Here is a 26,656-nt window from a genome sequence, read left to right on the forward strand (position 1 = left end):
AAATCACAGACCCTCTAAAAGGTATGAAAGTTACTTTATTGCATTTATTGCTCGAATTACAATGCTCATCAACAGAGACTAATACATAAAATCTTCAATTATTATCTCTATCATCATCTTCTGCCATATTAGATCAAATTTTGGACAAAAAACATTAGTCTATGATTTAGTCAGTTTCATGTTTCATGTCTGTTGTCAAAACAAAAAAGCTTGTATGACTGGCTTCTACTTGAATATTCCAAATGATCAGTCCTTATCATTAGCAATGAAGATGATGATGCAAGTAAGATATTTAATATAGCATCAAAAATTACCTCCTCACATTCACATCACAGTCAAATTTAACCGGCATTTACAAAAATATCACGTAATACTGGACTGGTGGCACACACATCCTACACCATATTGCTTTGCCACCTATTTTAAAGCTAGCTTTTCTACTTTTTGCTGTTAACAATAACAATTTCTGCAGCAAACAGAAATTTTGGGTTATTTTAAATACGAGTATTAGTTTTGCCTTCCTCTGTCTTATTAAGCAGCATTTTTTTTAATTCTTTGCAAACTGCTTTCAGATTCTAGTTATAGTTATTTTATCAGTTTCCCAAAATTTAAAAGATATTTTTTCAACAAATGGAATATACCAATATTTCAACATTTAATTTGAAAGATATGTTGAATTTTTTTGGATAAATAGTATTTTTATCTTGTCTTTTCCCTTTATGTAATGTAAATCCATGCTCAAAGAGCAATAACTCTTACTACTTTTAATGAAAGGGGTGTGGGGGGGGGAATTGGTGTTTTACACCGTGCCAGCAACTAACGCTATATCACGGCAAGGCAGCCAGCCCTGTAAACAGAAGCCACGTGCAGAGAAAGAACAGCGTGCCTGAGACGAGAGCTGAACCCAGGACAGCCAACCTTCAGTGCATTGGTGAAAGGCGCTAACCGTTGCGCCACCGGACCACCATGAAAGGGGTGGGAGTGCATCATGAGACGTTTAAATTAAACTTTAATTAAATTGTTATAAGGACTTCTTTCCTTATTCAGTTATCTGTTCTTAAGTGATGCCTGGTATTATGGCAACATGAACCACAACTTTTGCATAGAAATTAGAGCTTAACACAAACTGCAATCCACATAAATCAGGTTATGTCCAGAAATGTGAGGAATAACAAATTCAGAATTTATGTGAGGACCTTGTGATGTTATTGTGTTAAACTTTCATGACTAACATTCAAAAATAATACAGATGTTGCCATGCACACATGAATGTTTCTGTTTCACAAGAATACTGTGAAACACATATATTTCATGGTTTGAAAATAATTATGCCCATAAATGCCCATCATCATATCCACCGTCCAGATGAATTATAGATGAATGACTGTTTGCCAAGGGGTGCAGGATTATAATGAGCTGCAAGGAAAGACAACACTAAACAATACTTCAGAATAAAAATATAGCATCTTCACAGTGGTAAAAATGTATGATTGAACACACTTTTAACTAGCAGGGGCGCCCATCATTGTCACTGAAGTTGAAGAACAAACTGAACTCTTTCATCCGTTACACTGTTGTCAACTTTGAATCTACTATTCATTTGACTTGAGCTTATTTTGTTCATTAATTGACCTGTGGAATCAAAGAGATGCCACCTATCATTTTCAATGAGAGATAAAGATTGAGGTCTGCCAGGTGTATTTTTCTCTCTTGTCTCTATCTCTGTGAAATGGTGACACTAAACTGTAGTCTGCATATTTTTTTATTTTATCATTTACATCTTACAATAAATATAATCCAGAGCAAAATACATAAACCAAACAATCTATAATCTTTCTGTAGACAAAAGTAGGCCTGCAAAATGCTAGAAAATCACAGCGCTCACCACCGCCCTAGAGTTTGCTTGAATTATACTTCCTTCTGAGAAAAAATGTATATTTCGTATGAAACAACAAATATACACTATAGTGTCTTTCACAGGCCACAGCCGTTATTCTACATCCTTATCCACAACTACCAGCAATGCCAGACAACGATGTTTATCTCCCCTTCACGGAGAATGGATGGTAAGGTCTTTTGCGTTTAATCTGGTTGTAAGCACACTGAGCACTGACAACTCTACATAATTCTAGAATTTAGGTTTGTGGATATGAAATAATAAGTTCCCACCAAAGGTTAGAGATATTAATGCCCAAGCTATTTTGCTCTTTAACTGCCTTTGGTCATGCTTTGGTATCCATGATCAATCACATGTAATAACAATTACTCCTATGAACAGATCATGCAATAAGCCCGCTCGTAAACTACTTTTTCTGCACTATGCTAACACTCAATGGTCCTTTAATTTTTAGGGCTTTTTAAATATGTTTTTAATTTAGTCCTACCACTCACAAAACTGCCATCACTGTATGTGTAGTATCCACACCCTTATTAAAATCTAAATAGTAGATTTGTGCACCCAAAATGTTTCACCTTTAAGTACTTTCCTATTTCACAGCTGCAGAGAGTCTGTAAAAGTACTTTTGGTCAGTAGAATATGACTACAGATAATACAAATTCACCCATGTCTGCTTTGGAAAAGTGTCCAAATTTCCTACCTACCCTGGAGTCAAATCCCAACCTTTGGGTAACTGCAATGCTAAGTACTGCACTAAAATTAACAGTATTTACTGACAATTACTTATATGGGCTAGTAAGATAAATACAAACAAAAGATATATGCCAGCCTCAGTGAGATGGTATGAAGCATGTAAAGAATGAATATCAAAAAATATATAAGTAGAAAAAGATGAAGCTGACTAACCTGGTCCTGGCATATCAACAGCGGCAGATACAGCATGATCGGTCCATCGGCTAGTGTTGGAGACAAAGGCAGCACTGGACATATAATGTTTGGCTGGACCTTCATAATCCACCACATCATAAGCGCCTGGGCCAGGTGCAGGCGGCACCTCTGGAAGAGGCATAGCTGGTGCTGAGATACACAGGTAGTGCTTGCGGCTGAAACAATGAGTACTTTTTCTTTCAAAAACTGCACGATGAGGTAAAGTATTTAGCAATATATCTGCACTAGATGAATGATGTTGTGTCTACTGGAAGAAATACTGCTGTCTAACAGATTTCACCTTTACAACGATTCCACCTTAACTACATCCTGTCTTGTTTTCTTTTTCTGACAATTAACTTGGCAAATATAGCTACCATAAAGACTTTTTGGTATCCGAGAAGCAGAAACACCAAAATTTATCAACAATGCCAAACCCAAGATCAAAACTTACGGCCAAGTTTGTTTCTGAGGTAGCTCTACTGGTTCATTTGGTTTGTAGTGTGCAGGCCCAGGGTGCTGAGTACATGATTAATGTGACAAAGTATAAAACAGAAGGCATGCAACTGTGCTCAAAAAAGTGATAAAGTGAAAAAAGTGAGTCAAAGGTCACAAGCAAATTTGTGAGTTGTAAAGCTTAGTGTAAATATCTCAGCATCCATCAAGCTGTAGAATTCTTGCACTTACAAAGACAGTGGAAAACAGATATGTATATGTAAATATTTGTAAACTGATTGTACTAGTCACTTTTAAAAGAAGTTTAAAAAGAATTAATACAAGTACAAAACATGCATTATGACTTTTGGAGATGAGAGATAGTTTACACAAACTATGCAGCTTTACAAATATATAGTAATGAAAAACTTGCATTGTATGGGTCAGGCATAAACTTTCGCTTGCTTTGTGACTTGAAACTCGAAAAAGGAACTTTTGGACTCTCATGTAGGAAATCATCCTTTATGTGGTATTGACCTGCAGTTTAAAAAAAAAAAAGCCTGAAAAAAATCCATTGGCATCAATTACTGCAGATAATGATTTTATATGTCAAAAAGTTTGGAATGAAGACCAGCAACCATCATGAAGGTTAAAAACCTGCCCTTCTGAAATAACACCAAAGATGCCGTATTGCCTGTATGCAATAATCAAGCAAAATCCTTCTATACCTCAATAAATTACAGTTAAGACCTCCTTATGTGGCTATGGCTATCAAAGAATTGAGGGTCATCTTTACTGCACATATAATGAAAATAAGCACATCAAGTGATGTAGATAAAAACATATGAACATGCATGAGCAGCAAATACTGTACACCATGCTGAACAGGTAGCACGACTACAACTAGTGCTTAAAACTTCTAACATCGTGTTTAAAAATACAACAGCTGCAGTAACAACAAAATTTAAGTCTGTTATTATACTAGCTGTTTCATTGATATTACAAGTGAATATGCTCATGATCAATTTCTGCCCGTGAGACAGTAGTCTAAGAATTACCTCATCTTATGGTATCCAAACAAGTTATTTCACACTTTTTGCAAGGTATGTTGGGAACAACAAAAAATTTCAGATGGTCTGTAAAATACACTAAATGTCTTTTGAAGTACACCAGATAACATTAGCTGTTAGATCTACAAGATGTTTTACAAGGGTTCAATGCACTTGAGTATTTATACATGTATTCTGAACTTTTGGAATACTTACATGGTGCTGGCATTTGAGCGTGGTCCTTGATAATCATCCCTTCTCGCTTTGATTTAGATTTAAAGGCAGCAGATGCTGTGACGTTGTTAGCTTTACCTACTTTCACCTGCAGGACCTTGTCAACATATTTCATTATAGTCTTAATTCTAGATTTTTAGAAGCATTAAAATACAAAACTATAAATAGCTAACATTAACTCATGATACTCCTTTGTCTTTTATTGGCTGCTTAATAGTCTGCTCTAGAATTGTTATGATATTGTGTAATAGTGCAAAGAAGAAACGCTGTGTCAAGTTAAGTCTAAATGCAGCCTTCTAATCATTTTAAATGATCAGTAAAAGACTATCAACTACTTTCTGAAAAAGAATAACAGATGACACTTCACACACTGAATCCAACACTCAAAAACAACATTAAAGCAAATATTTTTATCCTATTTCTTTGTTCTTCAGTGATAAAGAGGACACACACATTTAAAGTGTGCAGGTGTTTCTGCTTCATTTGTCATATCTTTATATTTTTCACATGATGCACTTCAGAATAACATACATTGTACATGTTTGGTGCTGGAATGCCATTTGTTTTCTCAACATGCTCAGCAATAGGCTGGCAAAAGACACTTTGTGATCCCCGGTTAAAATCTTTTCTGGTGGTCAGCATGCTTGGAAGTCCATAGAGTCCAGGACCAGGGGCAGTTGATGCAATATACTTAATAGAGCGCTTGGACTGAAATCAAAACAACCTTCTCTTATTTTTTATAACAAAATTCCTTTTCGCAAATGCATTTTTACAATTTCTCTACTACAAACTTAAAAACTAATTATGTCAAAAAATTTAATAGTATGATGAATAGACAAAACACATTATCACAACAAACTAAACCTAAATCTATTTGCTGACACAACACACAAAAACTAGGCGCTCCTATATGTCTTCTCAAACTAGTTATTGTAATTTCTTCTCTTCTGTCAGTAATTGTTGTAAGCCATGTATTTTATTTGTCCCATTGGTGCCAAAATACTTGCCTATTTTTCTAGTTAAACATGATCCAATAGTGTGGTCTTTAGATCTGCTCTGTCAGCTCAGACTTTATAAGACACAGAAGCCTGGCAGGATGAGAAACACCTTATCTTTGTCAATGATCCCACAGACGCACCAACTTTCTACTCACACCGCTTACATACAACACTACCACACTTGCATGGACATCTCTAAGAAAATGAAGAAAGGGTGAAAGCACAGCTAGAAGGAAGTAATCATTGACCAGTACTTCTTACCATCTCAGGAAGTATGACACCAAATCTCCCCAGTTTTCAAGATGGATTTAGAAGGTACAATGGGGACTCTTCAGCATGAGCACCAACCAACCGGCTTTCAGCTGGCATCTAAGCCAGCCTGTCCCATACGCACCACTCCCCCCCCCCCAATCCCCCAAGAGGGAGAAATGTCATCTTTGACACTTTATCGCATGTTCTCTGCTACTAGCCATTAGAATGAGGGTAATATACTTACTATTCTATATTGGCATATGTCAACACAACTCTTTTTCCTATGATATTATATACAAGTAAATAAATCTACAACAATACATCTTTTCTGCATGAAAAATATGATCTCTATACCACATAAACACTAAACACTATACTGTCTTTGATAGACATGCATTCTGGTGCACTGTCTGTATCTTCCAAAGCCTTCAGCACAATGTCTGCACTGGAACAACAGCAACATACAGGATGCATCTTGCTCTGGACAAAATCACAGATTTGGAAGTCAGTCAGTCAACAGAAATATGACAACAGCAACCCTTCATCCAATATCCACCAAGGCTGGCAAACTAATGCCCTAAAATTTGAAGATCAACAGACATACCTGAATGTGATCTTTAACAAAAGGTTGACATGGCAAGGCAAAAAAAAACTTAACATTTTGAGAAAGCTGGCTGGCACAGAATGAAGAGGAGGAGCAATGACAAAATCCTCAAAACCTTGTATCAAGGAACTGTAACTGTGTTAAGACCCCACCTTGAATATCAGTCAAGCGCTTGGATGATAGCAATCAAGAGACCCTGGACAAAGTCCAGAACCAAGCACTTAGAATGATCACTGGAGCTATAAAAACAACACCAATAGAATAAAAACTGGAGTGGATAAATGCAATTCTTCCCCTTAGCAAGAGAAAAGAATGCAAGACACTAGTACAAGCCACCAAATACAGGCACAGCACAGGCCATCTAACAAATGCCAGACAAAGGCAGCTATCTTCAGGCATGCTTAAGAGATCAAGTTTCATGAGAGAGATACAGGCATTGCTAAAATAACACCAGAAATGATTTTCTGTAGAAGCAGAGAACCAGGTCCCCTCTAACAATCCTACTCCCTGGGAAGAGACAGAGAACTGTCTTGCCATCTGCACCATACTTCCCCATTTTGCAGCCAAGGACAAATGCAGCAATACAAACAACAAAACCCTGGTGCTTATCATGCTAGAAGAAAGCTACCATCAAGAAGTATAGATGCAAGTTTATATAGATAGGTCAGTGACTGGCGCCAACTGAAATGAAGGAGCTGGGGTATATATTTCCAGTACCCTGATGGGCACAGGTAGATGGTGCCCATACCAACAGACTAGTGACAGAGCTGAAGCCCTAAACAGTGTAAGCAGCAGAGCAAGCTCAGACTCACAGGTGGTAATACTAGCAGGTCTGTGCTGCAAGCAGTCAACACTAACCAGCTACATATGTATAGCTATGTTCCTTTGCCTAATAGATTAAGGGGATTGGTTTCCTTGATTTTGTTTCTGCATTGTCATGTTTCCATTTGGACGAGTGTAGAATCTTTAGGTTTGTATGTGCTTCTGCTGCATTTGCTCTCCTTTTCTGTTTTGCAGCAGGACTGTATATCACGTTTTCTCAAAGCTAGACTGTATATAACATTCTCTTGATTCGCCACTTATACAGGAAACTACATCTGGGGTCAACCCCAAAGTGCTCCTGAAGGAATGCATAAATTTATGTTCAGCTATTCCTAGGCAAGAGATGCACAATGTTTTCTTTTCATTTAGGAATGTTGGAGTGTCAACTTTTTTATTTCTATATCATGTGACAGTCATTCTTTTTTACTCTACTAAAGGAACTCTGTAACCCTTAAAAGACACCAAATGGTTTTTTGTAACATGTATTAATGGCTGTACTATAATATCTACTCATGCTCTACATGGATGAGGGATGCAGAAACCAAAAGTATTGATCTACCAGAGGCTTGTCAGTTCTTTTATACGTCCTGTCTGTTCCTACAATAAGCTACCTTTAAACTGGAATTAAGTAAAACAAAACAAGAAAAATGATAAGCAAAGAATAAAGCATTTCTACACACACACACCAAAGAGACAGTGATAAAAAGATGTTGGCTACATTTACAAACTAGATTTTGAATGCATATTTCATTCAACACTATGTAAAGTCAACTTTTAAACATTTTGTTGACAAATAATTATTACCTTTGAAGCAAATCCACCCGTGCCCTTTTTTGAAAAGGATGGACTCTGTGACTCAAACACTGCGTGAGTCAAATATTTTCCTGGAGCAGGTGTCTCAGTCTGAGTGAAAAATACAAAGCAGCAAGATATAAAACATGGTTTTGGTGACCACTGAAACAGTATCATCAAAAGAATACATAAGAGCAGCAACCATATACCTATTATGTCTTTTGCAATACCTTTAAATGCGTGAGTACGTATGTAATATTATACTTACATATTTAATAATGTATGTAAGTATGCATGTGCACAGACTGGAGCTGGTTGTTGGTATAAGCACATAAATAGTCATGGCAGCTGACAAGATCTGCCACTCTTGCCAGTCAATTGTGAGCAGATCCTGCACAGGATGACCAGTCCCCTCATTCAGATCAATAATGTCTACAAAGCATAGGTTGTAAATCAGCTTTCCATCAATGAAATGGAAATGGAAGTGTGATGATCATGAAGGGTTTCACACATGATGTTCTCCAAGATGTTGAACAGCAGAGGTGATGGAAGGTGTTAAGCTATTTTATACATTGCCTTGATGACTTGGATAAGACCCTTTAATCAGGGCTTCTGCTAAGGCTAAATTCTTTGGGGTCCCAGGGACCCCTTCTTCAGATTTGTAAGGGGTTCCTATTCTTCGCCCAAATTTGAAGGGGACCCCATTGACGAAAATTGAAGGGGTCCTCTGAACTTTTAATGCGTACTGTACGCAATTTTTTACATAAGCAGAAGCCCTGTTTAATGTTGAATTTTCACATCATATGCCATGGCCACTCATGCCAGACTCTGTCAAAAAGTATTTTTGAAGTCTGTGAAGTAATATGACAGGATGTGACAGTTGATGACCTGCTCAACTGTGCTTCTACTTGGTCTGAAGCCTGCCAGTTCTTCTGCTAGAACAGTGGTTCTTAACCTTGTTTGAGGTACCAAACCCACAAGTTTCATATGCACATTCACCGAACCCTTCTTAAGCGTCATCGCGAATTGCAAGTGTGTCTTGACTTCCGTGGCGGAGGCTCCGCTGAACCCCTGAGACCGACTCACCAAACCCCTAGGGTTCGATAGAACCCCGGTTGAGAAACACTGTGCTAGAAGTTCCTCACTCTAACTTTCAACCAGTGACAGAGGATGAACTATTGAAATTAGTTCGGCGTTGTCGCCCAACCACGTCTGTGGATGATCCTATCCCCACTAGTGTTCTTCTCCAGCACCTTGACATTCTACTTCCTGTACTAGTTCGCATAGTCAATGCTAGCCTTTTCTCTGCCTCTGTACCCAGACAATTTAAAACAGCTGTGATCAAGCCTATCTTAAAGAAGCACAACTTGGACCCTAGCTTGTGTAAAAACTATAGACCTGTTTCGAATTTGCCTTTTGTTTCGAAACTTGTGGAGCGTGTCGTTGCTCAGCAGTTGACATTCCACCTGGACCGCTACAGCTTATTGGATAAATTCCAGTCGGCGTATAGACCCAAGCACAGCTGTGAGACAGCCCTTCTGCGTCTTATGAACGATCTTCTGTGCAGTGCGGATGCAGGGAAAGTGACTCTTGTGGTCCTCCTTGATCTGAGTGCGGCCTTCGATGTCATTGATCACTCCACTCTACTGACTCGTCTCCAAATGGAGGTGGGCATTGGTGGTTCCGCCTTGCAGTGGTTCCATTCCTACCTCAGTGATCGCACACAAAGGGTGATGGTCAATCAAGCTTCTTCAGTGACAGTTCCACTGCTGTGCGGTGTCCCGCAGGGCTCTGTTTTGGGCCCGGTTCTATTTTCTATTTACACATCTCAGCTTGGTCCTCTCATTGAGAAGCATAATGTGAACCGTAAGATGTTTGCAGATGACACTGAACTCTATTTTTCATTTAGTACTGACAGTGAGTCGGTGCGTGAGGCAGTTTGTGCTGTAGAAGATTGTTGCTTAGAGGTCAAGTCATGGATGCTGAGGAATAAACTCAAGCTTAATGATGAGAAGACAGAGGCGATGCTATGTGGTTCCAAGCTTAGCCTTAGTAAAGTCTCTCTAGACTCCATCCAAGTGGGTCAAGCTAGAATTCCTCTCTCCAGCTCCGTACGGAACCTTGGACTCTATGTTGACAATCTTCTAACTATGTCTGATCATGTCAGTTCTGTAGTCAAGGCATGTTATTTCCATATCCGCACTCTTGGACGACTCCGACCCAGTCTTAATAAGAAGACTGCAAATGCAGTTGCTGTGTCCCTCATCGGTTCTACATTAGACTATGCCAACAGCTGCCTCTGGGGGATTTCAAAGAGCGAGTTGTCGAGGCTACAGCGAGTGCAAAAATACGGCTGCGAGGATAGTGGCAGGAAAGAAAACAACTGACCATATTACTCCTGTACTTCGTGACCTACATTGGCTTCCTGTGGAGAAGCGAATTGAGCATAAATTGTTAACCTTAACCTATGGCTGTCTTCACGACCTTGCGCCTGCCTATCTGCAAGAACTCATTCGCTGTTACCAACCCCAGCGGAACCTTCGTTCAGCAGCACACTTCAGACTTGAACGACCGAGTGTTCAGTCAGGGAATGCTAATAAGAAGACTGCGGGTTTCAGATCCTTCTCCAATGTAGCCCCGCTTTTGTGGAACTCGCTTCCCCTCTCGACCAAGGAGTCTGATAGTATTGGATCTTTCAAGAAAAATCTGAAGACTCACTTGTTTAAACTTTTTTGAAGTTTTCATTTGACCTGCAGTTTGGTGGCTGCTGGGATCACCGCGCATTGAGCGCATCTTTGTGATGCGGATACTGGCGCGCTATAAAACTACATCATCATCATCATCATCACTGGTAGTACTGATGAGATTCTGTATAACTTTCAGCATGACTTTCCTTGGGTGGATGATTAGCCTTATTATTCCATAGTTATGGCACTGTTTCTTGTTGCACGAGTATGTGTGTGCCAATTTATTCTGTTTCTTATACTTGCTGTTCTGTAACTGTACTTTTCCTGGAGTTCTTTTTACAAGGAACAAACAACTGTAAATCAACTATTCAAGAGAATAATAATCATTAATGGTGCAAAGTCAAAAGCTTACATAAATAAAATCTTGAAACCGCTTGGCTTGGGCCATGAATCCTTTCTTATCAGCATTTTCTGTGACAATGGTTTGAAACTTTGTGGGAATGGATGCATTGGCAGCCACGACAGCATGACCTGCAATTTGCAATTATATCATGTTTGAATACTATTTATGTATTATTGGATCACAGCATAAATGTTCTTCAAATAGCCTAATGATTATCTTCACTTATCAAAGTGTATGTATATGTTTATCCCACAGATAACTGATTTACTATGACATTTTAAGAGTAATTCTGTTCTGCTTGATAAGGCTAAACAATCTCACTTTAAGTGTTTTTGATAACTTTATGCAATCTTTTACAAACAAGAAATATATGCACATGTACTTTGATCTAAAAGTGCTCTAAAAGAAGTTCTTAAAGATTAAAAATTATATGAGCAGATATAAGCACATTTTAAAAAGCATATTAATAATGAATAGCTATGAGCCAAAATTGCTTTGATACAACTGGGGGGAAGGCTTGTTGTTTAGATTATGCCAACAGTTAATCGTCTATTCAGGGCTGTTTACTCATTGATAAATAAACCAGTCTTAAAGGTTTGGGGTTTATCAACCCAAAAGTTAGAAAATCTCATTAAAAAATATTTTTTCTTAAATAAATCTGTAATAGAGAACAGAAAAAACTAGCAAAGAAAAACTTATGTAACTTGATCGAAACACTGTTGATTGAAAGTGGTTAGAGAATGTAAGTTCTTTTAGCAAATGTTTCACAACAAGCACATTGGCTTTCACTGGATTGTCTATGCCATATTACAGTCAAGATAACTTGTCTCTGCTTTGATTATCACGTCGGCTGATGACAACAGCAGGATAAAGTTGGCTGTGGTATGAAGCATGCATGTATCCATTTACGAAAAGTCTAACATTAATAATTTCATGATTTACCTCGACATTTTTCGGTTAAAAATACGGAAAAATTGTACAGACACAAGTAAACAGCTCTGCTATATCATGACAAATCAGCTGGAACTGCAAACAGGTCCCACGTGCTGAGAAACTTGGAGAGAAGGCGCGATAAGGGGATCAAACAATGGTGATGCCTATACAAAACACACCTAGCAAGCCACTATACCGTCGACTAAGTTATACTAGCTATTAACAGAGCTGCCTAACTTGCTCACAAATGCATACATATTTCATACTCATATTCATTCTTTGTCTTACTTCTCTACCAAGAGATAAATTCACCTTTATAAACGTGGCCAGCAGGCAATCTGCCCTGTACTCTCATGTTAGCAGCAATTTTCAAGCTGTCCTCCATTTTAAAACATTTTGACACTGCACTTCGAAACGGATAAAATTGCGCTTGAAAGAATGCTAAACTTCTAGTAACTATTATAAACATGAATATTAATTATATATAACTCAAATATATTGATTGCTTAAATGTGTCTATAAAGTGTCTATCTGAAGTAGTAGTTAATAAAATGAGTTTGTTATTATCCGATAAATTTCAGCTCAAGGATACATGACGAAAGCATTCTTCGTTGCTAGGACTAACCTTAACTAGAGGGGGAGTGGGATCTTTATAGTTCATTTTTTTAGCAAAAGAAATGAATACAGAAAGTGTTCAATCGTAAAATACTCCATTTTAAATATTTTACACAATTTTATCTTTGTTTAAAGGGATCTGCAGGATGAATTTTAAAAAAAAGTAACAGGGCTTTGTCTTCCCTTCCCTTTTAGTTCGGTCCAATTTTACGAAGCATACAATGAATATAAAGGGTGCGCTTTGCGCGCGGCTTTCGAAGTTACTTTTGCGCAGCAGAAGGTTTGAGTGTGGTAGTGATAATAAGTCTGTAAATTTAGTTCTTCAGCAATGCCTCCACCTCAGCTATCAGCTTCTACAGAGACATTTTTCTCTCTTGAAGACGTGCATATCAACGACGAAAATCAGGTAAATGTCAATTTATTGCGCATACAAAACTTTCCCCATGACAAAGAGATTACCTGCGTTAATGAGTGTTAATGAAAATCAGTAATGTCGACAAAAGAAAAGCATATAAAGTCTTGGGCTTCTATCAATGGTCTTTCATTCGTATATAATTTAAGTGAGTGAAGAGGATATTCGATCAATTAATTTATTACCATTACATTTTGACTCATAATATTTTGAACAATCTCCCGCCATTTTTCTGTGCAGATCATCGAGCACTAGTTTAATCAGACACATGGGAACAGTTCCCGGATAAAAAAAAAATTAATTTATAATGACAAATACAAAATAATCTTTCACGCTAAACAGTGTTCTCGCTTAAGTTCGTGGAGCGATTCTGTTAAGTTAGGACAAAATCGCCTTTGGCATGCTTTGTGTCCGAGTTTTATAGTAAGCTGCCAGTAGTATGTGAACAAATATTTTGTAAGCTTTTCAAGAAATATTAGCATCATGCAATCCGTGCACATGTCATAATAAATATGTTTTATCTTTAATTCGCTTCATTCCAGTAATTGCGGAATTGGATCTTTGTTTCAGCCACCTTTGAAGACACTAACTAGCAACAAGAAAAAGCCGCTAGGAAATAGTCAAAAACAGGTGAGATATTCTCACATCGAGATTTGGTTTTGCCATTATACACGGCAGATTAAGTACAGTTGAGATGAGGGAGGTTAAAATGAGTTTAAACTTAACAAATTCCATAAGACGCAATCCTAACAAGGGTCAAAAGTGGCGGGAAGGGGATGTAGACAGACTGATTTCACAAATTGTGATCCATTCTCAGTTAAGACACGTAGTTTAAAAAAAAGTAGTGTGCTTGGGGTTTTTTTTCAATCAAACCAGTGGTTATCCTTTTCAAAATATTAATATAGAACAAATGATAATTATTTCTTATCAGGCAATGGTCAAAATTGGGATGCCTTCTTTAACTCGTTTTATGCATTGAATTTTAAACATAGCTATACCTATCTGCCTTAGTACTTTGCAAACCACATTTGCCTTAGAAATTTCACTAGGTACTAGCTATCATCTTTTGTATTTCAGAATATACACACACAGTCCAACCACTTGACATCTGGTGTAAAACAGGTAACATTTGTTATCTACCCAGAATGCAGCTATGTATTGTTACACAGCTAAAAAGTATCCAACCATCAGATTCATTTGTCTTTAGTGCATTTGGGGGGGAAATGATGTATCAATGGATAAAAAGCAATACCTTAATTCTCCACAAGTGTTTCAAAAGCTTTTAAACAAGATTTATCAATATCTTTTTCTAAATATTAAGTTTCTTGTATGTACTTTTTTTAATTAGGACAGAAAAAAGCAAGTTTCTGCAGATGAACCTCTGCTTCGTGACAACCCCAGGCGATTTGTGGTGTTTCCTATTGAATATCATGACATATGGAAAATGTACAAAAAGGCAGAAGCATCATTTTGGACTGCAGAAGAAGTAGACTTATCCAAGGATCTTTTACATTGGGAGAGGCTGAAACCTGATGAACGTCACTTCATTTCCCATGTTCTTGCATTCTTTGCTGCCAGTGATGGCATTGTGAACGAAAATTTGGTAAGTCTTGTTGCAACTATTAACCTTAAGAAGGCTACCATACCAAAATTTGGATTGGTAAAAGATAGTTTGAGGTATCTTACATGTTAGGATTTCTGTTTTGTTTTTGGACACACAAGCAGAGTAGAAAGTGGTTTCTATTTTAGAGAGAGCTTGATGTGTGCATGGTCTTATTTGTGGGCTTCAGGTTGAAAGGTTCAGCAAGGAGGTGCAAGTGACAGAGGCACGCTGCTTCTATGGCTTCCAGATTGCAATGGAGAATATCCATAGTGAAATGTACAGTCTTCTTATTGACACTTACATCAAAGACCCAAATGAAAGGTTTGTGCCTTAACAACCACTTACGTATATAAAGAATTTCAACAAATTACCTCTTGCTTTTATGTTATGCTTGTGGGAATTGGATGGCAGGTCAAAAGATTTTTAACTGTCACATTTCTGAGTACAGGCCTTTCCTTGCAATGTAACTCTAATTTTGATGGCAGTACAAATGTCTTTGGCAGAACTGCAGGTCATCCTGGCTATTATAGATTCCCTCACTGTAATGCTTTGGTTAAGGGTACACACTCCACTCAGAATCTAAGGATTTTCAAATCCTCCATTTGTCTTTTGATATATTTCTTCCTGGTAAAACCATTGTAAGACTTTTAAATTCTGTATTGCAATTTATACTAATTTTGTGAAATGCAAATTTTTCAGGGATTACCTCTTCAATGCCATTGAGACTATGCCCTGTGTTAAGAAGAAGGCTGACTGGGCAATCAGATGGATAAATGACCACAATGCAGATTATGGAGAGCGTGTTGTAGCATTTGCAGCAGTTGAAGGAATTTTCTTCTCGGGCTCATTCGCAGCAATCTTCTGGCTAAAGAAACGTGGAATCATGCCAGGTCTTACATTCAGCAATGAGCTTATCAGCCGTGATGAGGTAAAGTGAAAGGCATGTGGTGGTTTGGACATGTGTGTGTGTGTGCACATTAGAAAAACACAATGATGAAGAGGGGCTTTGGTAGCTTGTTTTCAAAGCTGTTTAAGCAAATACTTAAGTACAGTCAATACAAAACTAGCTTTAAATACGTTTTATGGATTGATTTGTTAAAGAAGTAGTTGATGGTTTAAAAGTTATAATTTACCAGGAAACATTATTTTCTTTTCCTAGGGGTTACATTGTGACTTTGCGTGCCTCATGTTTCGCCACCTGCATAACAAACCATCCCAAGAACGTATCTACACAATCATCAAAGATGCTGTACAAATTGAACAGGAATTTCTGACTGTGGCTTTACCCTGCAATCTCATTGGCATGAATTGTGAACTTATGAAACGCTACATTGAGTTTGTAGCAGATCGTCTTCTTGTTGAACTGGACTGTGCCAAGGTATGCATGCATATGCTGAATGCTAAACAATGAAAACTTTAGAGAGATTGGGTCAGGTCAGATCTGATTTAAGTTCCATTTTCATTAGCATTTTAGGTATGAATCAACCATGGGCTTATTCTATTGCATATGGTGGTGGAGTTTTAAAATATGGTTTTCATCTCTTTAAATGTGTAAAAGGAAAAAAACGTTGATACAGCAAGAAGAGTTAACCATGGAATGCTTCACTGTGGGTTTTTTTGTTGGTTTTTTTTTTTTTAAGTACAATAAAGTAAGCCAAGTTCATCTACAACCAAAATTGTACACCTTGTCTTTCCACCCTAGCAAACTTTATAAGTTTTATAAGTAACATTTTTAAAACCTTTTTTTTTTTTTTTGTTTCTCTTGCAGCTTTATGGCTCTCAGAATCCCTTTGATTTTATGGAGCACATCTCCTTGGAGGGCAAAACCAACTTCTTCGAAAAAAGAGTGGGTGAATACCAGCGTATGGGCGTCATGAGTGACAAAACAGACAATCACACTTTTACCCTTGATGCAGATTTTTAGATACTGGTGTAAAATCAATTCTTTTAAGAAACCTGTTTCTATCAACAAACTTGGACTGTAATTTATTGCAATAGTTGCTTTTAATTTGTTTATACCAAAATAAAGAATGTTAATCTGACTTATTCTGTTCACTGTTTCTCTGCTTAAAATACGTCGAGTTGCTTGAAATTTAAGAAGCATTTAATGTTGCAATTTAACTGCAGAGCAGGTTGCTGAGACAGAAAAGAGGCAATGAATACCAGTGTTGCGAAAAGATCCTTGTCTCGGGGCACTACATATAGTACCTATTACTGAAGGGATCTCTATGCAATCTAATTTTCCTTTCCACCCCTACTCCTGTAAAATTGCCTGCCTTTGGTGGAAGTGTTTTACTACTAAACTAATGGGTTTCCACTCTGCACAATAAACTAATGGCAAAGCAATGCAGCTGAACATTAAGAATGGTAGTGGCAGTACAATATATTCCAATATTTACACCTATTAATCTACAATGAAGACAACAATTTTAAGAGTAATTTATGGAATTTGCAATAAATATTAAAATTGTTTACACAGGATATATACAAAGTGCCCCATAATGAATATTAGAAATATTATTTGTGGCTGTTAAATGGCTCTTGACCAAACTGACATGTTAAAATAACTAAGAAAGTAATCCAGAGGGGTAAAAATCCCTTAAGCTAATTCCCTTATATATTTCAGCACAGTAAATGTGTTATGACAATACTCAGTTGGCATTAGTGTATGAAAAAACTGCTGTGGAAACAGCATATAAAAAGTTACTGGCTTTTAGGTCATTAATGCTTGGGTGTGCACATGAAGGTGAATACTATGGTAATAACCACAACATGACAAAGTAGGAAAAAACACTTAAAAATCTCTTCGCGTTTTATTTCAGACCTTTCATTCCTAGGTGGTTTCCTCTTGCACTACAAAAAATGTTAAGACAATATATTTTGATGTCTCAATTGATCTAACCTTTTTCATGGCACACAAATGTGCATGCATATGCACAAACAAGTGTTGAAAAAAAATGTTTGAATCGGTCCTTGAAATATTTTTGTGGAGATTTAAAAATAAGAGAAAGCAATATGAACAAAAATTGGCATGGCAAGAAATATCTCTATTGTCCCATTCCATGATGCTAGATGTGTGCACTTGAAAGTTTTCGATACATGATTCAAAACTCTACAATAATAATACACATCTAACAATAAATTAAAGCATAGTAATGACCTACATCACAGCCCAGCAAATCTTCACCATGTTAGCTGAACATGTATCTTATCTACAAAGTATACCAATATGATATTGTACTCTGGAGATGTACCTAACTCCACAAGCACAGAGAAAATCTACCTGTCATTTTAAATAATTTCTACCTGACACGAACTAGAAAAACAACTGATAAAGTATTGAGAAATCTATGCTGTGGTTCCTTCAGTATGCTTTCATGTTTAAAGCTTTCTTAAGAATGCAAAAGCCACCAAAAAAAGTCATTTTCCATCAAAAGGTAGAGTATTTTAGAAGCACAAAGTGCATGACCAGAAAACCCTTACTCAGGAGTGAGCATGGTGGTTATCATCGCTACAGGAATAACGCACATTATTTTTCACAGTCCGCAGTCTACAATCACTTCCTGCTGGAAAAGCTGTCATGCAGAGAGACCTTCACTGTCGTCATCATCACAGCACTTGCACATCTTGCATTTGCAGCACAAGATGCAGGGTGCTGCCAGAAGCAAGAAAGGAGATGCCACCAGCAACAAAACCCCAAAGCCTGCAAAGATTCCAACCACCTGGACATAGAAAAACAAAGCAGCAAAGTTCATAACAGCCATCATCACCAGGATCTGGCATGATTCACAAGTTTTCATACCTATTTATAGGTCAAAACAAGACTTCTTACCTACTAAGAGAAAAAATACATTGGTTTCATGAAATTCTTACAAGTGCTTTAAAGAAAATTCCTCTCACATTTAACTTAGGCTCAACTTTTGACATAACATAGTCAAAATCCGGGGCTGGGGCTGGTTGGATAAATGCATTTCTTTACATGTAAATTATTGATTAGATATAGAGATACATGTTTTGCAATGAAAAACACAAAAGGACCAAAACTTATTGCAATCAACTGCAAATTTGTATAAGTCATGCCACCAAACTATCACAAAACAAAATCAGTGACCATGAACAGGAAAGCCGCCTGCAGTTAAAATAACCAAAGTAACTTTCCTGATGAGGCATCTGCTAATAGCAGACAAAAGTTAGTCCCCATCATGAAGTGCAGAAAAAAAACTCAGTATGCATAGGTTAACAAAAACAGACGTCTTATTATTCGTTAATATGCACAAGCTCTTCATTAAATAAAACAAGGTTAATCTTACTTCATTTTTTATTCATGTGTTCACAGTCTTCTTGTTAATAATAATGTCTTTATGGATTTAATAAAAGAGCAGTTAACCAGAGGTTTATGAATAAAGTGTCATAAATTATAGCTGGCTTAGACAAAAGACACAAAGAAGAAATGGAACGATACACCACCTGTGTTCGATGCCAGATAACAGAAGCTCTGGAATGTCCCAGTTTATTCTTGCAAGGTCCTCTGTCATAATGCCGCAGCAAGAAATCATCCTGAAAGGCCACACAACAGCAATGGTTTACAAACTGATGCACGCACATTACTTCAATTAAAAATCTCAATACATTTTCTCATCATGCTGATAAAATATTTTACAGTTATCAACCGAGATATTCTACCAAATGCTCCAGTTACCCTTCAACAGTCTCAAGCCAAAATTTCCCAGTATGCGGCAACTGGTAGGATCAGACAACAGAATTTCTTGGGATTTTTTTTTTTAATGCACAAAAATATTCTAGATCCTGTGCATTGCAAAGAATGTTATTCTTTGATAAGAACAAACATAAATTACACAATAATTTCTAAATTTCTACATAAGTTACATAATTCTTGCCCTTTCAGCAAACTTACATCCAATGATTGCAGACAATACCAGCAGAAGACATGCTTGCAGCGTTTACACATCATCTGAGCACAGCCATCATTTCTTTCAATTGGAACATGACACATAGGGCAGCGTTTAATTTTGGCATCTTCCTCATTACTGAAGGGTATGCTGAACAATTTAAACACACCCACGAGTTATGTTCTTTGCACATCTGCAACAATACTTTCAAGATGCATATATTTTTATCCTGTCTGTACAACCCATGTCGCCAGGCTTATCCCAAAGACATGTTACCTAAGGCAATTCATCTGTTTAGCATACGTACACAAGATACTTTTTAAGATATTTTAAATTTATTGTGCAAATTATTTTTTTAACACTTAATAAAATATTGTGCACTCATCTGTGTTGACGTTTATGCCACCATCAAAAAGTGAAATTAGGTTTTTAAAAAGAAACAAGTTACATTTACATCAACCAAAATATTTGTACTATTGTACAACTGATTCTTTGCTTTCTCTATTAAATTTAAATACAACAAGCTTATCAATCTCTTCAAAAAATAATACAATTTAAAACCGTTTACTAAGTATTCTAAATACTAATCAAGTTCTAGATAAAACTCAAAGTAAATTTTATACCCGCTGTCATCAGTGCACACTGTTCGGATGATGTCATCACAAGGTTTTGTGGCATGCCACTTGGATTTACACAGAGAGCAGAACTGCAGTCCACACTAATACAAAAATACAGAGAAGCTCGTCAAAACAGCTACGGCTACATCATGCCTTTCTTTCAAAACGTTACAAAGTACAAGGCATTGAAAATATGACATGTGTACACATTTTAGAGAAACAGTCTGTCATACCTTAAAAGTTTCAGTCTGGCTATTGTTACATATTTATTGGTGCACAGCTTCTACTGTTTATGTTGTTAATGTAATGGATTCATGCTCAAACATGACCCTATAATTTGTCATAAAGCACTGTACAAATGTACATTTAGTATAAGCAGAAGCAGAAAATTTGCCGAAATTAACTTTTCCTACCTGAATTATGTAAATTCAAAAGAAATTCAGTATATTTAGTGGACTTTCCAAAAAATGTTTCATACTCAGGTTTCTGCTAGATATGATTTTCAGACTGTTTAGTCCAACAGACAAAAGAAAATCCTAAAGAGTAGCAACAAAATCACCAAAACCACTTATAAAATCACCAAAGATCTGTAATTTATTTTATTGTTACATATAAGTCCAGCATCAGGATGGCCAGAATTCTCAACAACTTCTTTTACCACCATCATTTTCATCTACCATCACTCACTGGGAAATGGTCAGCTAAAGTTCTATATTGTGTTAACTTTTTCAAAAATAAAATGTCTAAAAAAAATTTTTTTTAATTGGGTACAGAACAAATAATGCTATAAATGGCTAATAGTTGTATACAGTATTTACACTGTAGAATTGAAAACAACTTTAATATAAAAATTACACCTTTGCATTTTGCCTAGAAGACCCAGAGCTCCATTAAAAAAAAACAAAGAACGTAAACTGGTGCAAAACTGGTGAAAGTTACAGGAACATTAAAAAATATTGCCAACGAATTAAAAAAATTGGCATGGCATTTTTAGAGAAACCAACACAGCCAATCCTTCCCTGCATGATGCTTTTACGGTGAAAAAAAAAAAAAAAAGCAATAATTCACTTCCTGAATCTTTATTTTCATGCCATACATCACTTCCTGAATCTTCACTTTCATGCACACCAATTCCTAATCTGGTGTTAGAAAAGTTCACAACATCAAAATCTTCAGAAAGCATTAGATATTTCACAGATTTAGATTATTTTTACAATAAGATCAAACTGTGATAAGGTTTCCTATTCAGTTCCATAATGTCCTCACTGTTGGACACTGCACAACTCTAGGACGAGCAGCTTCTGCAGAAGGTGCTGTGCACACATGACACACTGTCTCACATCCAGCTTCTGGACAAAACATGCGGTTGGGATCCATGTCCACCTCTGAAAAAACATTCCAGGCTGTTTGATTAGTTTACAAAATTTCATTCATCACTTAAAAGAAAAACACTTTTTGTGCCAAAATGTTATTGTGAAAGCTTGAATAGATAATGTGGGAGATGTAAAATTAACAAGATTATAGAAATTTTGTTGCAAACCATAGCGTTTACACATATATTTCAAAATGAATTAATTGTAGATTCTTTGATTATTTGTTCACATAAGATGAAGGAGAACTATCTTTTCTTTGACCAGAATGGGCAAAGCTAGTGTCCAATATATAAACTTTACATACCTCGTAAAAAATGTAGTCTTTGATATCGATGGAACAGCTGTGTATCCACAAGTTTTTCTATCTGGAGTGCAGAAAGTTAGACATAAGTAATAATGTTCATATGTGCATATAACTATGCCTCTCTGTTTTCCAGAGGTGTGCAGGTTGGGTGTTGAAGAGTAACCACATGTTTATATATAACAATTAACTTTTTATTCCATGAATTTATTTCTTTAACATTATTCAAGGACTCCAAGCAACTTCTCACCTCTGATGCTTCAAGTTTACCCTGCTTTTTGCATGATGCATCAGGGCATGTTATCTCAGATATGTTTCCCTCTGTGATCATCACAGTCAGATACTGTTGGACGCACTGCAAAATATGACAAAATACAGCAAACTTTGCTTTCAAAAATTTCAGATCCTGAATTAATGTGCATGTAATATTTATGAAATTACTATTATATTTATAAATGGTATGTCATTTAAACAAAATCAGAGGGGATCATGTCAATCTTCTTGTTCTTGTTCCAGCCAACCTTACGGACGAACACTACAGTGTCCTCTAAGTGTCTTTTGCTTCCATAGAGCTTTCTTTGGGGCCATGTCACATCCCCCTCTGCTTTCAGCCTGGGCCATTTTAGGACAGGCCCAGGTGAGGTTAGTGAGAGTGCCATTTAGTTTGCAGTCAACTGTACATAATCCTAGGATTACCTATCACCAATGCTCAAGAAAATGGATGTGTCCCTTGTGTAAGTGGGTGGCTTTGCTGCCTTCCCAAGGGTCTTTTTCTCATGGCAAGTTGCTATCCTCTTGACCCATATTTGGAAAGCTGATCTATGCCAAAATTTCTAGTAAGCAACTAAGTAGGGTGAAACAACAGAATTTGTTTTTTTTTAAATGCATGAAAATACTCTATATCCTGTGCATTGCAAAGAATGCTATTCTTTGATAAGCACTAACATAAATTACACAATAATTTCTAAATGTCATTGTGGAACTACTCATTGCTTTCTGGCTACCTTGTGGAGTTTCTAAACAAGATATAAGATGAGGAAGTTTGTTTCCTGCAAGGTCCTCCAGAACAAATGGCACATTGGTGAGGAAAGCAACTTGTGGACACTTACTTTCCGAGTGTGTATTATGTGTGCTGCTTGCATGAATGTGTGAATTTCTGCATGATAGCTTAACAAGTGCTTTCCTGTCAGTGATACAGCTGGGTCTGTTAGTTTATCTAGGAACTGGATATATATATATACCTGCTCTTCTACTGGATATCGCATTTATTGCTGCGCCAAATCCAGACTAAAATACTATCAAAACTTTCCACAAAACTGCACATCATTATCTGGAATAGAAAGCTAGGATGTCATTTGGGGAATTGACAAGGACTTAATGGTGATCATCTTGCCAGTTTTCCATTTTTTTCCTCCTTTTGGGTCTATCTGGTTGTAAGCCCACCTCCACTACTGAAGTTGCCTAATGCAAAAAAGTGCAAGTCTGAAACTTCAATGGACAGTGGTCAATCATTTGGACAGTAATAATCCAGGATATGGATCTTTGTGTCCTTCCTTTTGATGTGGATTACCTGATACTCAGCACCTTTCATGTGAACTGTTGCTTGATTGGCAAGGCTGCTGTTTCTGACCGAGGTTTTATACTATAGTATTTTAATGGAGGAAACAGTGCCATCTGCTATCTAGACCTGTCTTATTACATTCTTCATCAGTTGGTCTGGGACCACTCATTGATCCAGGCTGGCCTTGTTCATATCTCAGATAACCTCTCTCTCTATTTATATAAATGGACTGTTTACCATCTGCCACTTATAAGCCATCAGGGAGGGGATGCTCACCCACCTGTTGACAGGAAGCCCATTTCTAAATTATGTTCACAAAAATTTTAAAAGCCAGAGTAGTAATGGGCATTGCTGAGACCAAGTAAAACATGCAAGATAAATGGTTGAGTGATACCGTTATTATTTTATTACTATTTTATTTCACTCATTGTTGTAATTATTTTATTAAAGTTCATATGTACTGTCTCCTAAATTGTTTTACAGTAAATATGGAAAAGTAACTGCTACTTTGTAGGGAAAAAAGCTGCTTTTCTACCTTTCTTCTGATTTCTTATAATATCAGGATTGCTTTAGTAGCCAATAAAATGCAATTAATTTCAAATTTGATCCCACAAGTATAAGGGTAACAAATTTACACCAGAATAAAATTACAACAAAAATATGAGATGTCATTGTTCTTGTACTAGAATGTCATCCTCTTGAATGAGTTGATAAACATCATTATTGTTCACAACAGAGACAGAAATCTTTCTTTGTTGGGACCTCTCTAAAACTTAACAAAATACCGTCACACCCTACACACCCATACAATTACTACACTCTCCTAGCAATGATTTTTAGAGGCAAACAAACACACATACACACACAATACATTTAATGATCAACTTAATGTACTGTGACAAAAGGGAAGTTTTGTTATGGAAGACCTGAAACACTACTATTGATCTAAATATTTTGACCTCTAAAGCAGGGATTTCACAAATATGAAAAACAAGAGATGCCCAAATCAATTTTGAACGTGTGCCATATTTTAAAAGCTATGGAAATATTGTGCATTAGAAAAATTATGTGGACAAGTGGTCTTCAGAATGGTATCATGAATGATTTCCTTTTAGAAAGTGCCATGAAAAGTACTTGAAAGTTGGTCTTCACATTTCCCTCATTTACATAAAACACTGTACCAGATCCATGTATACATTGTCTAAACTGGCTGGTACAAATACTCTACTCCTGTGGCACACATGATATGTTGCTTAAACAAATGTATAGGAAACAATCTAACTGTACAGAGTGGAACAGTTCAACAGATAGATAAGGATTCAAGGACTGAGTTGTAGTTAGTAAATCAGAAGGGTTATTATGTTTTGGGGGTTTTTGGTGTGTATTGGTCAAAACACTCAGGGTGCTGCATGTCACCCTGCTCCAATTCCTTTTAGCACTCAACTTTTGCCTTTTTTGTTGGGGGAGAGGAAGGTGCATATGGTAAGTTAGTATAAAACGCCATGAATCTCCTCAGAAGAAAAATCACCAAACTTACAGCCAAACAGTAGAGACACTTGCACTCATAAAGTTCATACATGTCTTGCAAGGGGTGCTCTGCTAGGCACAACTTGCATGTGATCAAGGGATCAATGGCCAGATCAACTGAGTTCTTAGATGCTGAATAAGTTGCCATTTTCTTCTTGCTTTTTCTTTGTTTTGGCCTGAGCCTAAAAAAAGGGACCAAAAATTACAAATACTCAAATACTGTGAAAATCTGTATCAAAAGCTTCATATCCAAATATATAAAACTTAAATAATACTTATATTACCCTTAAACTACAGCAGACACAAAGTAAACATGTAATATTTCTATCTTGACAATGTTTTAAGATCCTGGTTGAAATGCAAACACTTTGCAACGCGCGGGTGCACGCACACACACACGCACGTGCACATACGCGCGCATACTCTACACAGAGAGAGAGGGGGGGGGGGGTAATAAGTGAACCACTGTTCTGTTCCCTGGCCAAACAAGCACCAGTCAATACAAACGTCGCATTTTGATCTTTTATTATTATTTTTTTTTAATCCAAGAACTATACTTCCACGTCCACATAGCAGCTGTTCGCTTCTTACGAGTGGGATGGGTAATGGAATGGGAAACAATATTAGTTTAATCTTTTACAATATGTCAGTTTTATTTACCTTATTCTCAATTATCACTGTTCTTCACTTTTCGTTTACATTGACAATTGTGATTCGACAAGGCGGATCCACTGAGAGTAAGAGAAGATATTATCGATTAGGCAGAAACGAGAAAATGGAAATGAACAAATGACACCATGAAATACTCATTTTGTACATTATATTTCTAAATAACAAGAATAATAACAACATACTCTGCCTTACGCGGAATTAGGGATCGTTCGCGGAGGAAAAAGAGTGGGCAAACATCTTGAAGGCAGGGGCACGTACCGAGCTTATCAACATTGTCTGTCGAGTGCGTAAAAAATCTGACTTGGACAAAGGATTTGAACGTATCGATCAATGCATTTTTTTCCGGGAATTTAAAGTTCTCGCTTATTTCACAAGTTTCGAGAGATTTTCGTTTTTGTTGTGTAGAACTGGAATATTATTTCTATACCCATTATTTAAAAGGCTACGTTCCTAATGTTTTGTATGAATTTTGAGATTGCTTAATCTGAGCGAGTATTTTCGCACAATATGCCTGCTCAGTGCATGCCCATGGGCCTAAACGCGCATGTGTGTGTGTGCGCGCGCACTTTCAGGATTCGTTTGTACGTGCCACAAATGCAAATGCAAGACAAAAACAGTGGCTAACAAGACCTATACATACTATTTACTAATTAAACTTCTGTTATTATAAGCAAGATTATGAAGTAACACGCGGACATCACAATGATTTACGGTACATGAGATCATGCATAATCAACTGGAATGCATTTATTCCCATAGTCGTCCAGTCTGTAAAGAAGAGAAAATTTAATTGTTGACAAAACATAATTTTGTTTTACTTTCCGTCAGAGTCAATCGACGTATGTCACCCTTTAAATAAAGGTGCACTATAGTCGCAATTATATAGGCATGCAGCCTAACCGTAACCCTAACCCTTGCATAGGGCAGAAATAGTGTGTGAATCTCGATCAGTTCCTCAGAACTACAACAGATCAATTCATCATCCACGTGCATTTCGAAACAAGTGAAAACAGACCGAGAAACTAGGCTATA

General features: G+C 36.9%; 3 protein-coding genes across 6 annotated transcripts; 1 reads left to right on the forward strand and 2 right to left on the reverse strand.

Annotated features, from left to right (window-relative positions):
- Nucleotides 1-15: 15 nt before the first annotated feature.
- Nucleotides 16-12,625, reverse strand: LOC112573969 (O(6)-methylguanine-induced apoptosis 2-like). The gene is made up of 9 exons (XM_025254721.1): nt 12,346-12,625; nt 11,110-11,228; nt 8,023-8,121; nt 5,074-5,250; nt 4,525-4,639; nt 3,693-3,796; nt 3,279-3,343; nt 2,804-3,000; nt 16-1,416 (listed from the first exon to the last, which is right to left on the reverse strand). Exons 1-9 carry the CDS (start codon nt 12,500-12,502, stop codon nt 1,349-1,351), a joined length of 1,101 nt encoding a protein of 366 aa, XP_025110506.1. The 5' UTR covers nt 12,503-12,625; the 3' UTR covers nt 16-1,348.
- Nucleotides 12,626-12,877: 252 nt separating this feature from the next.
- LOC112573879 (ribonucleoside-diphosphate reductase subunit M2 B-like) lies at nt 12,878-16,705 on the forward strand. Its single transcript, XM_025254535.1, has 8 exons — nt 12,878-13,054; nt 13,631-13,690; nt 14,138-14,182; nt 14,409-14,663; nt 14,851-14,984; nt 15,363-15,591; nt 15,823-16,041; nt 16,432-16,705. Exons 1-8 carry the CDS (start codon nt 12,977-12,979, stop codon nt 16,585-16,587), a joined length of 1,176 nt encoding a protein of 391 aa, XP_025110320.1. The 5' UTR covers nt 12,878-12,976; the 3' UTR covers nt 16,588-16,705.
- Nucleotides 16,706-17,457: 752 nt separating this feature from the next.
- On the reverse strand, nt 17,458-25,937 carry LOC112573880 (probable E3 ubiquitin-protein ligase RNF144A-A). Of its 4 annotated transcripts, none has more exons than XM_025254538.1 (10): nt 25,807-25,916; nt 25,613-25,683; nt 24,963-25,134; nt 22,115-22,219; nt 21,868-21,928; nt 21,457-21,575; nt 20,197-20,291; nt 19,579-19,723; nt 19,131-19,220; nt 17,458-18,385 (listed from the first exon to the last, which is right to left on the reverse strand). In XM_025254538.1, the coding sequence occupies exons 3-10, from the start codon at nt 25,098-25,100 to the stop codon at nt 18,242-18,244; spliced, it is 897 nt and encodes a 298-aa protein (XP_025110323.1). In that variant the 5' UTR covers nt 25,101-25,134; nt 25,613-25,683; nt 25,807-25,916; the 3' UTR covers nt 17,458-18,241. The 4 variants fall into 4 exon arrangements, with proteins under 4 accessions (XP_025110323.1, XP_025110325.1, XP_025110322.1 ...); XM_025254540.1 differs by having other exon boundaries at nt 25,817-25,890; XM_025254537.1 differs by lacking the exon at nt 25,613-25,683 and having other exon boundaries at nt 25,807-25,937.
- Nucleotides 25,938-26,656: the final 719 nt, after the last annotated feature.

Source organism: Pomacea canaliculata, linkage group LG10 (assembly GCF_003073045.1).
Source record: "Pomacea canaliculata isolate SZHN2017 linkage group LG10, ASM307304v1, whole genome shotgun sequence".
NCBI lineage: Eukaryota > Metazoa > Mollusca > Gastropoda > Architaenioglossa > Ampullariidae > Pomacea > Pomacea canaliculata.